General features: G+C 33.0%; 1 protein-coding gene across 1 annotated transcript in view; it reads right to left on the bottom strand.

Annotated features, from left to right (window-relative positions):
* Positions 1-807: 807 nt before the first annotated feature.
* Positions 808-12,952, bottom strand: part of PIK3CA (phosphatidylinositol-4,5-bisphosphate 3-kinase catalytic subunit alpha) — a 106,846-nt gene continuing 94,701 nt past the window's right edge. Inside the window, 7 exon segments of the mRNA XM_036850934.1 lie at positions 808-4,301; positions 5,112-5,263; positions 5,671-5,788; positions 6,406-6,576; positions 9,771-9,849; positions 10,686-10,807; positions 11,323-11,429. Of these exon segments, the coding sequence (XP_036706829.1) occupies positions 4,031-4,301; positions 5,112-5,263; positions 5,671-5,788; positions 6,406-6,576; positions 9,771-9,849; positions 10,686-10,807; positions 11,323-11,429 (1,020 nt within the window). The 3' untranslated portion in view covers positions 808-4,030.

The following is a 12,952-nucleotide window of genomic DNA, read 5'->3' as shown; positions in this document are numbered from 1 at the left end:
CCAGCTGTATTATTCTCTGTCACCAAGAATTATTGATATTGTCTGAGGATTCTATCAGTGCTAAATTATATAGTTCAGCCTTCACAATCCCATCCTTGATGAAGAGTTAATTCCCTCATGGTATGCACAATATACTCTCACAACTTCCAGCCATCTCTTAGTGCCCGATCTGAGCAGGATGGATATGAAGGATGTAATTCATTCAAGCAACTCCTCCCTGTCCTGCCCCCTCCCTCCACATTCCCCTCTTCTCAAAAACATCTTAAGTATGAAAGTTGTTTTTAAATAGTAGAAGCACCACAATCCATAACACCACATATGGTCTTTAAACTGAAGTATTTTAGTGATGTCTTGGACATCAAAATCAATTTTTAAGGTGGATTTTGAATGTGTGGGTCCAGCCCAGGTCTGCAGTTTGTGCAGATATAGAAACAAAAGGAACTTACAACATTCAGAAAATGTTAACTTGCTGATTTTAAAATAACGCTGGAAATTAAATTTCTTCAAAAGTTGGCAAGCATGAGCTATTGGTCATGATATGAATTAAATGGATTTACAAATCATTAAGAAACCCAAGTTTATGTACTGTGAAATTTCCATGGTGCCTTTAAAATAGGCTGCTCATAATTTTTTTAATAAATGCCAAATCACTAGATTTTTGATGGAAAAAAAAATACAGATGGACTGTGTTTTACCTATTTGAAAATCACCAATCCATTTAAAATAAAATCCAAGAGGGTATATACATTCTAATCAAGTAATTGATTATTTTCCTAATTAATAAGAACTACACTTTACACAAAATACTTTATCAGCAGCTGTTTTCTTCAAAAAACCAATAGTCATAGTTTCACAGTTGAAAAAGTTACACATTAAAATATTTTACAAGTCATTGTATATTCACCAGGTTCCCATTTCCTAAAGGGCTTGTAATATAAAGCAGATTAGAAGGGAAAACCTCAAAGTTGATTACTTTGACACTAAGTTTTACAGAGGACACTAAGAACCAACAAAAAGCTTAGGTTCTATCGTAAAATAGTGACCAAATTCCATTCTTCTTTAAAAAACCCAATTAGAAACATCTTTTTAAAAAACCAAATTCCACAATATGAGTAACAGACTTTAAATTAACAGCATTCTAAAAATCTTCAAAATAAATGATTTTATATAGCTGAGAATGATAAAAAGTTAAAGCATGATTTTCAAATAGTTTGATTATTTCCTTGCTAGAATGTGTTTAAATTAGGTTTTATTTTCTTTAAACCTGCTTTTCTTCTTTTCTCCAAAATAGTCATTGAAGGAAATATTGCTCAAGTGACCAGATGAAATTGTTGAGCCAATACTCAGTTATACCACATTCAATGACAAGGATGGTCAGCCACAGGAACTGACCAACTGGAACTGATCTCTGATACTGAAGTACCTGGAAGTAGCTATATTATCACTGACTTGAAACATATCCTAGTCACCCCCTGTAGCATTTAATTCAATTTCTGGTTCCTTGCCTTCTGAGTACTACCTATCCCTTTTCCCTTATTTTAAGGTTGTTTACATAAAACTCTGCTTGGATTTGTTTGAAATGTACTTTGCATTTAGCTAGTTCATTTAATGTATATTCTTTATAGAATTTGTCTACATTTCTTCAAATGGAATTAATTTGGTTGTAATAACTTAAAAATAAACATAAATGATAAAATAAGTTATGTGGCTTGTGTTTTAATGGTGGAGAGGTCCTAGGGCAAGGGGGACTATCTGGACTGATGTGAAAAATGCAAAAATTGTATAAACTTTGTGCAAGGAAGCTCAAAGCTTTTTTGGCACTCAGTAAAACACAGTTCTCTGTTAAAAACTTCAGTTTCCACCATCAAAGCTTCAGATTTTGTACCATTTCACTGAGTTTCCTGTAATTAATCCCTGATACAGAAAATACTGGGATGTTAGTATGTATTAACTGAATAAATCTAAAAGACACAAATTGTTAATCATGAAATTTTAATGTTATGAAATCTATATCTGCAAAAGAATCTATCTGGTCTCCTGCTTAAAACAAAGTTAAATTCTTCTAACTATTCTAAGACAGTTTAGGGAAGTAAGTTTCCCTAAATAAGTTCCCAAATTTATTTTTCTTGTTGGCAATATTATGTACATGCTTAGTGAGGTACCTAAATCTCCAATAATTATGCCCTTAAGGGTTCTAAAATAGTCAAATTATTAAGAGTATTTGTATTAGAGTCCCGTTCACTATTCAAGACTTCTACTATAGGTAACTGATTTCATAAATGAATATTTTTTAAGTGATGCTGTATAAAATGTGCACTCTTCATAAAGTTGTACTCCAATAATATGCCTAGTCTAGAAAACTGTCAGTAAATTATTGCACTTTTTCTGGTGTGGCACCTGGACATTTGCTAAAGCTATGTCCTAGGGCATTAATCATTCATTTCAATTACTGAGTAAAATATCAGATTGTAGAGTGATAACTAGCCTTAGCCCCTACATCTTGGGTTAATGTTTTTCAAAGTGTTTAAGAATGTATCCTGTGCTCAAATGCAATTTAATAAAGTTGGAGAGTGAGCCCTGACAACTCGGAAATGGGACATGATCTTAAAATGGTTTAAGGCCCTAATTTTATTATGGAGATATTGAATAAATAGCCTAAAAAGGTAAAAAGTTCATGGTTTCTATTCCCCCTATTATAAAGTATTATTCATGAACATACCTTGGTAGAGGGGTTAAGCAATCAGGAAGATAGTCTAAATTGTGTTAATTTTGGTAACCAATTTCATATGGTTGAGGCATTCTCAACTATAAGAGAGGATGGAAGATGGGGGATTCAAGTGAAACAGAAGAAATAAAAGGAAAGAGGATGAACTTTCATCTGTTTTCCTTAAGTAGTTATACACTAGTCATTGGTATAAATGGGATAGTGCCTGAGCCTCACCCACAGATCAAGAGAAAAGCTGACCATGCTGCTACAAACGATAAAAAATTTGGGGTGCAAAACAATGCATGACTATGGGACAGATCATGTAAATAAAGAATATATATATTAATGATAGTTTCTATAATATAAATAGCCTTTAATAAAAAAAATAATCTTTTTAATAACATTAATACTCACTTCTATTTTCTGGAACACATGCATGAAAAATGTATTCAATTCATTGCAAAAGGAGAAAAAAAATCAATCTAAGGTGAATACTGTACAATTCTGGAGCAAGAATTATTCCTGCTCGTTCTTTCTCTATGATGATTATTTACTTTGTGGGAGCCCAGAATTTCCCTGGGAAATAAGAATCAGATTCTTGTAAATACTGTCCAGAAGAAAAACCCCAAAACACCACCTTATATAACAGGTCTCATTTGTGACTGCTTCCCAAACTTTGCAGATAAGACCCCAAATCATCAAAAGGTTTGATTTATTAAAAAGGAAAAGTCTCTGATGAAATCTCAAGAGTCCCTTACACCCCAAGCATTTTTCTTCATCAAACAAGGAGTCAAAAACCCACTTCAAACTATAAGTTGAACAGCAATGGAAAAATAAAAATTTTCATTATTTTCCAATCTCAGTGTAATTTAACATCAAACTCCAGTTTACTTGGACCTAATGCAATAATAGATTTTGTTGTGTCCACATTTCAAAACATAAAACATTTGCAAGACAAAAAAAGAACATCATTCTTTTTCCTTCTCCATCATTTCTATATATTTTGGGTTTTTTTTTGTTTTGTTTTGTTTTTTAAAAAAAGATACAAACAATCTTTAAAGTTTACCTTTTTTGGACTTAAGGCATAACATGAAATTGCGCATTATTCTAAAGCTTAATTTTGAAATGAACTAGTTTAGTGCTATCGAACCCTGTTTGCGTTTACATTATTTAAATTATATAGTATTTTATTTCTGTTCCTGTTGTAAATTCTAATGCTGTTCATGGATTGTGCAATTCCTATGCAATCAGTCTTTGCCTGTTGACAGTTATTAACAGTGCAGTATAGAATCCAGATACTGAGCTCTCAGTTTCTTAATCATTTCAGTTCAAAGCATGCTGCTTAATTGTGTGGAAGATCCAATCCATTTTTGTCGTCCAGCCACCATGGTGTGCATCATTCATTTGTTTCATGAAATATTCCAAAGCCTCCTGCTCAGTTTTATCTAAAGCTAGGGTCTTTCGAATGTATGCAATATCATCAAAAGATTGTAGTTCTGGCATTCCAGAGCCAAGCATCATTGAGAAAAGATTTATGAAGAGATTGGCATGCTGCCGAATAGCTAGATAAGCCTTGTAACACATCTCCTGAAACCTACAAGTAATAAGAACAGTTTGGTTAGTGTGGAGTAAATCGTGTTAATACCTTCAGGTCTCTGCTCAAATGTCACAAAGTTAGAGAGGCCTTCTTGGACAAAACTATAAAATACAGCATTCTTCTCCCTACTCCTCTTACCAGCACTTTCTATTCCCTTTACCTGACACCAGAATGTGAACTCTGTGAGTCCATAAGGACTTTGTTTACTGCTCTATCACCAGCCCCTAAAAGAATGCCTGGCACATTAGCAATTTAATAAGGATTTATTAAATGTATGAACTGGTCCATACTAAAGCCTCTAGGGATTAGGTTAGGGCCAGGACTGAGTTATAGATAAAAGAGAATTTTATAAAAGGTTTTTAAAAGTACTTTAAGGTTTGAGATAGACTAATGATACCCCATATGGTGGTAAGAAAAATTATGAATAAACATGGTATTAATAGTTGACTGAATTCCTCAGATTGTACGACTAAAAAGTGTTGTTTGAAGCACTATACATGATTTGTTAATAAAGAGAAGGTGGAATCCAATTTTTAAATGGCAGTGAACAAAAACTTTTAATGTACTATGAAGTTTAAGGATCATTTCCTTTTTAGGCCTTAACTAACTCAATAAATTAAACTGGTTTTTCTTTCCATTTCCTTCACAGCATTACACAATAAATAAATAAAAATAAACACATTAAAATATCCAGTTTATGCTACGATGTTAATAAAACATTTATTTTTAAATTGCTTGAAAAATATCGATTGCTTTGGTAGAGCAGCAAGAATTCTTTATTTTGTGCTTTTGATTTCTTGAACTTACCTCTCAAATTCTCTTGTCTTTGTGCATTCTTGGGCTCCTTTACTAATCACTATTAAGAAATCTTGTGTCAAAACAAATGGCACACGCTCTCGTTTATAACCAAATTTTTTCTTCTTGTGATCCAAAAAGTGTCCAAAATCTATATGAAACAGCTTTCAAAAATAAGAAATTATGTTATAGTTTGACAAATGCAGAAATACAATGTCCTGAATTAGTAAATTTAAGAATGTCGAGGGACTTCCCTGGTGGTCCAGTGGCTAAGATTCCATACTCCTAATGCAGGGGACCCGGGTTTGATCCCTGGTCAAGAACTAGATCCCACACGCCACAACTAAAAGATCCCTCGTGCCGCAACTAAAGATCCTGCATGCCACAACTAAAGGATCCCACATGCCGCAACTGAAGATCCTGCATGCCGCAACTAAAAGATCCCACGTGCCACAACGAAGATCCCGCATGCCACAACTAAGACCCAGTGCAGCCAAATAAATAAGTAAAAAAAAAAAAAAAAAAATTAAAAAAAAAGAATGTTGACACATTTAAAAGAGGAAGCTATTACTTGTCCATCATCTTTAACCATGATGTTACTATTGTGACGATCTCCAATTCCCAAAATGAAGGTAGCAACACAATATCCAGCACATGAACGTGTAAATAGATCGATGGCTGCATCGTATCTACAAAGAAGAAATAAACAACTCTGAGTTAGTATGGAGATACAGAATGATCCAGTCCAAACTGGAAAAAGATGGTCAAAGTCTTTTAGTAAAGTCTGTATTAAAACAATGAAAACAATCACTGACATTAGGGGGAGGAAGTAATTATGTTTGAAGATCTGAGGAACTTTGGGATTCTGAAGTGTTCAAAGGTTTCTAAGAAAATTTCTAGATATTCTCTGACCAAAGCATAATTCTTATTATAGTGAAAAAATACTTATGTCATTAAAATAAATTTTTTCTAATCATTTTAACAATGAATTAGGAGTAAAATTTTTAATGTTAATTTTTATTAATTTAACCATAACTTAAAAAAAAAAGAATAAGCATTAAGAAAAATACATTTTAGATTCTTAAGGTGAATGTACAGGATTTCACCAAATTATAAGCAATTCTGATCATTTAAACTCAATAATCTCAAATATTTCAAAGGTTGAACATATCTTTTTCCAAATTAAATACAGTTTTTTTTTTTTTCTTTTCTGGTCTAACTCAAAGAAATATACACAACCATTAAAAATCTTGTCTATCAGATACCAACTTCTACTAGCATAGAAAGAAAAGAATAATAAACTCACATTTCTCCCTTGTTCTTGTCTTTGAGCCACTGATGTAGTGTGTGGCTGTTGAACTGCAGGGCACCTTTCAGGCCTCCTTTACACTGAATTTGCATAATAGTGTGAGAATTTCTCACCACCTCAATAAGTCCCACACAGTCACCAATGGACAGACAACCATAAGGTAACATTCTGAAAAAGGAACAAGACATCTGCAGTTAAATGATGGGATTTTAAAACAGCAAATATTTTATCTTTTTTTAAATGTGAAGATCTAATTGGTTTTATTAGGAGATTCATGAATCGAGCATCATTCCATCTAGCAAGTCGAAGGGCGCTCCCTAAAATAGCAAGTATTTTAACAGGCTAATACAGGAATATTCTATTTGCAAATTTTTCATGCATGACCTTTACTCCTTTAATCTAGTTTTACTTTTATTACAACATGACAAACATTCCTAGAAAAATCATCAAATTATCTGCCATCATTTATTATAACCTTCAACTGTGAAAGCATTTAACTGTACATGAGAAAAGCATGAAGAAAATTATTGTGGCAATTCAAAGTTTATAAACATTTATGACTTTAAAAATAATGGGTGAATTTAAAGATGTTTAACTGACATCTAAACAATACCTTAGGGTAGCAGTTCTCAAGTTTTTGGTTTCAGAACTCCTTTAAACTCTTAAAAATTATCAAGGATACCAAAGAGCTTTTATTTATGTGGGTTAGATCTATTGACATTAGAAATTAAAATGGAGAAAATTTTAAAATTAAAATATTTATTAATTCATTTAAAGTAATATTTATACTCATTTATATAAAAATACTATCTTTTACAAAACAAAACCCTAAAAACAAACAAACAAAACTTAGAAGAGTGACATTGTTTCCCATTTTTCAAATTTCTTTAATGTCTGGCTTAATAGTATGGAGCTGGCTTCTCATGAATGCTTTTGTATTCAATCTAATGCAATGTTTTGACTGAAGCATATGAAGAAAATCTGGCCTCGCACAGATATGTATTTGGAAAAGGGAGTAATAGCCTTTTCAGATAATTGTACATATTTTCTTTCCCACTGTTCAAAAACTTGACAAGAGATAGTTTCTTAAGTTGCAATATGGAATGTGAAACCATAACAGTAAACTTTTCATACACTGTTACATGAAGACCCATTTGTTTATCTTGCCTCTGAATGGAATTTCTACCCATATATGACTTTATAATATCCTATATTGGTCATTTGGAAGATATTAGTTCACTGAGTTATGGAGATCTTCCAAATGTTGATACTTTTCATTATACCAACTAAAAAAAAAAATCACAATTGTTAACATTATCACTGATCTCATCAGAAAAGTCTTTAATTTGGGGGAAGCTCATAGCAGTAGATACAAGGTTTTCAAAATTCTAATTTTTACTTGAAAGCTTAAATTTGATTTTTGACAACAAATACTGTCAGTTGTTCTCCCTGAAGAGTCTCATATTGTTCATTTTCAAGAAAATGTCGACCAAATATCCATGTCTGAATAATCATAGCTTGTCTGTTAGTTATTCTTTAAGTAAAAATGATGTTCCATGATAAAAGCAGTTAGTTTAGCCCACAACTCAAATAACCCACCAATGCTTTTTCCTTGATACAACCATACTTTGGTGTGCAGTCGAAGTGCTTTATGGGTATTTCCCATTCATCACATGTAATATTAAAAAGGACATGTAGTCAAGGGTAGAGATGTGAGGATTTAAAGAGACAAGGAAAAAAAAGCACCTAATACGCCCATTGGCACATAAGTACTGAAGTATGGTTTTTCTTGCTCTCTTGTTCTCATATGCTACTGTCCATTCTTTCCACCTTTCCTTTACTTCCTAAATTCCTAAAAGAGTAACAGTCTAAACTTATTTTTATTTTCTCACTTAATTCCTTGTAGCTTAATTTCTATCACTCTACTGACTCAACTCTTCTTAAAGCTAACCATGAATCATCAAATCCAAGGCCTTTTTCATAGTCCTCATGCTCTTAAACTCCTGAAGCACCTGATACTGTAAACTGTTTGTGAATCTCTCCCCTCTTCTGGGTTCTGTGAATCACTTACTCTGGTCTTCCTACCCTTTTGACCATTTTTCTCGTGGAATCTTTTCTTCTATCTGCTCTGGTAAATACAGGAATTTCTTAAGGTGGTACTCCCGAGCATTTTCTCTTAATTTTATAACTGTTGAACATGCTCATAGTTTAAAGCGTTACATAGTCCTACAGGCTTATTATCAAAAAAATTAAACTTTAAATAAAATTTTAATTTAAATTTACTTAAGTTAAAAAAATGTAACAACTTTCCAAAGATCCAACTTACTTTCCAACGATCTAGCTCGTTTAACTTTAGATGCTTTTTTGCATAGCCACTAATTTACAATTAAATATTGTAATTACCAGAGTTACAGACAAAAGTACTTTTGAAGAGGGTGGGCTTTGCCTAAATAACTCTGAATTTGCAAAGGGACAAGTAAGAGAAGGATAAAATATTAGACAGAAAAATGACTAGGAGAAGATGTGGCAGGATAGAAAACTTGGAGATGATGCTGATAACTGGGAAGGTTGGGCAGAAACCAACAAAATGGCAAAAATTTTAAGATTAGTTGCTTTCATAAATTTTGCTGAAAAACTGACTCAAGATTAGAGAATTTATAAAGTTTTAGAATTAGAAAACTTATATAATGAAAGAAACCTTCTTTTAAACTCTTAACTTGTAAATGAAAAATGGGGCCTTTTGTGTCTCGTGTCTCCTATGTCCTGTTCCTAAATACAGTTGGCCCTCTATAACTGAGGGTTCTGGATACTCGGATTCAACCAACTGCAGATGGAAAATATTTGGGGAAAAAAATCGAGAAAGTTCCAAAAAGCAAAATTTGAATTTGCTGTGCACTGGTAACTATTTACATAGGCTTTACATTGCACTAGGTATTATAAGTAACCTACAGATGACAAAGTATACAGGAGGATGTGCATAGCTTATATGCAAATACTATGCCATTTTATATAAGGGACTTGAGCATCCATGGACTCTGGTATTGGCGGGGGTCCTGGAACCAATCCCCTGCAGATACCAAGGGAAGATTGTTAGTGACCAGTTGCAGAGTCTTCACCAGCTTATTGGAGATAGCTCTTCTTACCTAGCTGAATCTCATTAGCTATTCTAAGCCAAGGAAGAAGAGGACAAATAGAAAGTACCACAGTGTAATCAACTAATGTTAATTATTACTCCATACATTTATTTATAGATATATGCCTCTATATTGTTTATAATTAATATATTTTACAATTAATATTTACTAATGGTTTACTTTTTCAGGATAACTTTCAGCATACATGTTGTCTTATTGGTTACCTACCGAAGATCAAGACCTTGATTTTGCCAGATATTTTCCATAATGCGAATAATCTGAAGTGTTAGCATATCTTGCCGTAAATCTGAAATTCAAAGAATATGTATACCAACACTTAATGCCACAAGCACAAATTTGAGTATCACATCATCATAATGTTTTCAAACAGAAAATATACAGAACTATGTTTGCTCTTCAAAATAATCTGTAAGGCAGCAATAATCTTAGTCTTTAACCCATTTCTAAAGTATCTGCATAAACACATCTGTATAACAATGTAGGATAAGGTGGCATGTATTTCACAAAAAAATTAAATTAAAATATTTAAATTACTTATTTTTCTGAATCCTTAAACTTGAACATGTTTATATTAAAATATTTGGATTAACAGAATTCAGTGCTGAAAGGTCATTTCCTAATGAAAACCCATCAATGATACATTTGTTTAGTATATAAAAATGTATTCCCCCACAGCCTGTTCTCCAAATAAATTAGGACCTTCTTTTATGATTCCTTAGCAGACTACACTTTTCCTTTGTACCAGGGTTGTAATTTTGTTTTTGTAGTTATTTGTTTAATGTCTCTTTTCCCTGCTAGACTGTAAACTCTAAGAGGGCAGGGATTCTGTTTTGTGTACTCTTACAACTTCAGGGCCTAGCATGTCAAATATTTATGGAGTGAATGGATACACAGCTGAACAAAATGATTTTCAGGCCTTCTGACTCTAAACCTAGTACTTCTTTCCTTTTCAATAATTATAAATACATATTCTAAAGGTTAAGACATTTGCTTAATATTATATATTTTACCACATGCATATTCCTTAAATGGCTTTCAATAATCTTCATGGTTCATAAATATCCTGTGTATAAAAATATAACTAAATTCATGCATCATAAGTCCATTAATATTCTTCCTTACCATCCCCATTTTTAAAGATGATCTCATTGTTCTGAAAGAGTAATTCTGACATGATGTCTGGGTTCTCCCAATTCAACCACAGTGGCCTTTTTGCAGAGGACATAATTCGACACTCTTCAAGCCTTTAAAATAGTTGAAAAATTTACTAGGCACCTTGGCTGTTATTCTTTGTAGCCTCAATTTATTTTAAAATACATATACTGTACAACTTTTTGAAGTGTTATAACAATTTTAAACTTTCTCCTCAGTTTTATTTATGAATTAATTTCTGAGGTAGTATAAAGAAAAAATACATATTAAGCTTAAAAATTTCTTATAAATGGAATATGAATTTTCCACAAATATAGGGACATCTCATTTGTTTTACAGATATTGCATTCCATTTCTTATCCAATGATACCAGAAATTCTGGCCATAAAAAGTTTTAAATTCTATTATTAAAGTAGTAAAAACTCATTCTGAATAAATGCAGCTCTGAACTTAAGAAAATTTTACTACTCTTATTTTGCAGGGTAGGAAAAGGGGAGAGTAGAAGCATATATTATTGAACACAATGACATTCTGACTTTTTCAAGATTTTCTCCAGAGAAAGTACTTGTTTAAATGTATCAATAAAACTTCCAATAAAGTACCTTACCTGAGATTTCCCAGCTGATGAGCAGGGTTTAGAGGCGATAGAAAGCCCTGTAGAGCATCCATGAAATCTGGTCGCCGCATTTGCTCAACTAAAAATTTCATCTGTACCTGATAAATGAGCATAATCATGGTTAGAAGTTGATTTGATAAAGGTAAAACTAATTGCTAATCTCTTTTATACACTGGAACCTCATTACTGTGTAGTCTTTGAATCCATATCCTGGATTGGCTGCATTCTGATTAGAAGGGTTTCTATAACACAGAGCTGCACAACTCAGACAGAGAGGTGAGAGTGACAGTACTGTGTACCTTCCTGTGAGAAAAGCTCTGCATGCTGACAGAGGCAGTGTTCTGGCTCTAGAGCAGGGCTTGGTCAACTATGGCTTGTAAGTCAGTTGCCAGTTTTTGTAAGTCAAATTGCCTTGGAATATAGTCATGCCCATTCACTTAGATATTGGTGCTTTCACACTAGAATAGCAGAGCTGAGTAGTTACAACAAACTGCATGGCCTACCAAGTCTAAAATATTTACTATCTAGCTTTTTAAGAAAAAGTTTGCTGACCTTTGTTCTAGAGGAAAAACTTTGGAGACATCACGTTAGCTTAATAACCTTACTTTTAAGCTTTTCAGAAAACACCATATTCTCTGTTCAGTAAAAAAGGTCTAGTGAGTCTAAAAGAAATGGTTGGGGAAAGCCTCATACTATACTCAAGGTTCTAGTACATAAGTGGAAAGAAACATCCTTTTTTAATCACTTTTTTAATCCACTGTATCACAGCCAATCTGTGATATGAAAACTTCACTTTAGAAGAAATGCTTATATTTACAAATTTAACTAATATCTAATTTATTTTTTCTTACCTTAGTTACAATAGAATAAATTTTATTATTTCAAAGCAGTCTAATTTCCTCTTGCTCACAATTCCAGCAGCAGAAACAATACCATTATTTTCTAATAACCTGTATTTGAACTTACATACCACAATTTCAATAAAATCAACTCAATCACATACTGTATGACATTTAGATTAATACAGTAACTTTCTTTTAAAGTTGTTTTTTTCTTCAAGCAATATTAATGAAAATGTTGAAAAAATTTATTCAGTACTACTAATTTACATTGTCTGTCCTTTGGGGACTCACTAATAAACTGGGATTTTCTCTTTTCATTTCACTAGAGGTGAGGAATGATCTCACTTTTTACTGTAGGGTGTGTTGGACTGAATAAAGGATAAGGAGTAGGAAAAGGTCATGAAAACCTTTACATTTCATGTTCCTCAGGTACACTAAGCAAGACTGCAGGTGACTCAAGTGTGTGATATATTTACTGTGTGACTAAGAGTCCATTTTAAACTTAGAAATACAGAAACTAATTTCTTTCCACTCATTTTCAGGGTCATTACTAAAAGAAAAGAAAAGACACAGAGTAAGGAAAAATCATTTTTAAGACTTAGGGCCGGGACTTCCCTGGTGGTGCAGTGGTTAAGAATCTGCCTGCCAATGCAAGGGACACGGATTCGAGCCCTGGTCCGGAAAGATCCCACATGCCGTGGTGCAACTAAGCCCATGCGCCACAACTACTGAGCCTGCACTCTAGAGCTCGCGAGCCACAACTACTGAGCCTGCGTGCC

Source organism: Balaenoptera musculus, chromosome 4 (genome assembly GCF_009873245.2).
Source record: "Balaenoptera musculus isolate JJ_BM4_2016_0621 chromosome 4, mBalMus1.pri.v3, whole genome shotgun sequence".
Taxonomy (NCBI): Eukaryota; Metazoa; Chordata; class Mammalia; order Artiodactyla; family Balaenopteridae; genus Balaenoptera; species Balaenoptera musculus.
This window is presented reverse-complemented; position numbering and strand designations above follow the sequence as displayed.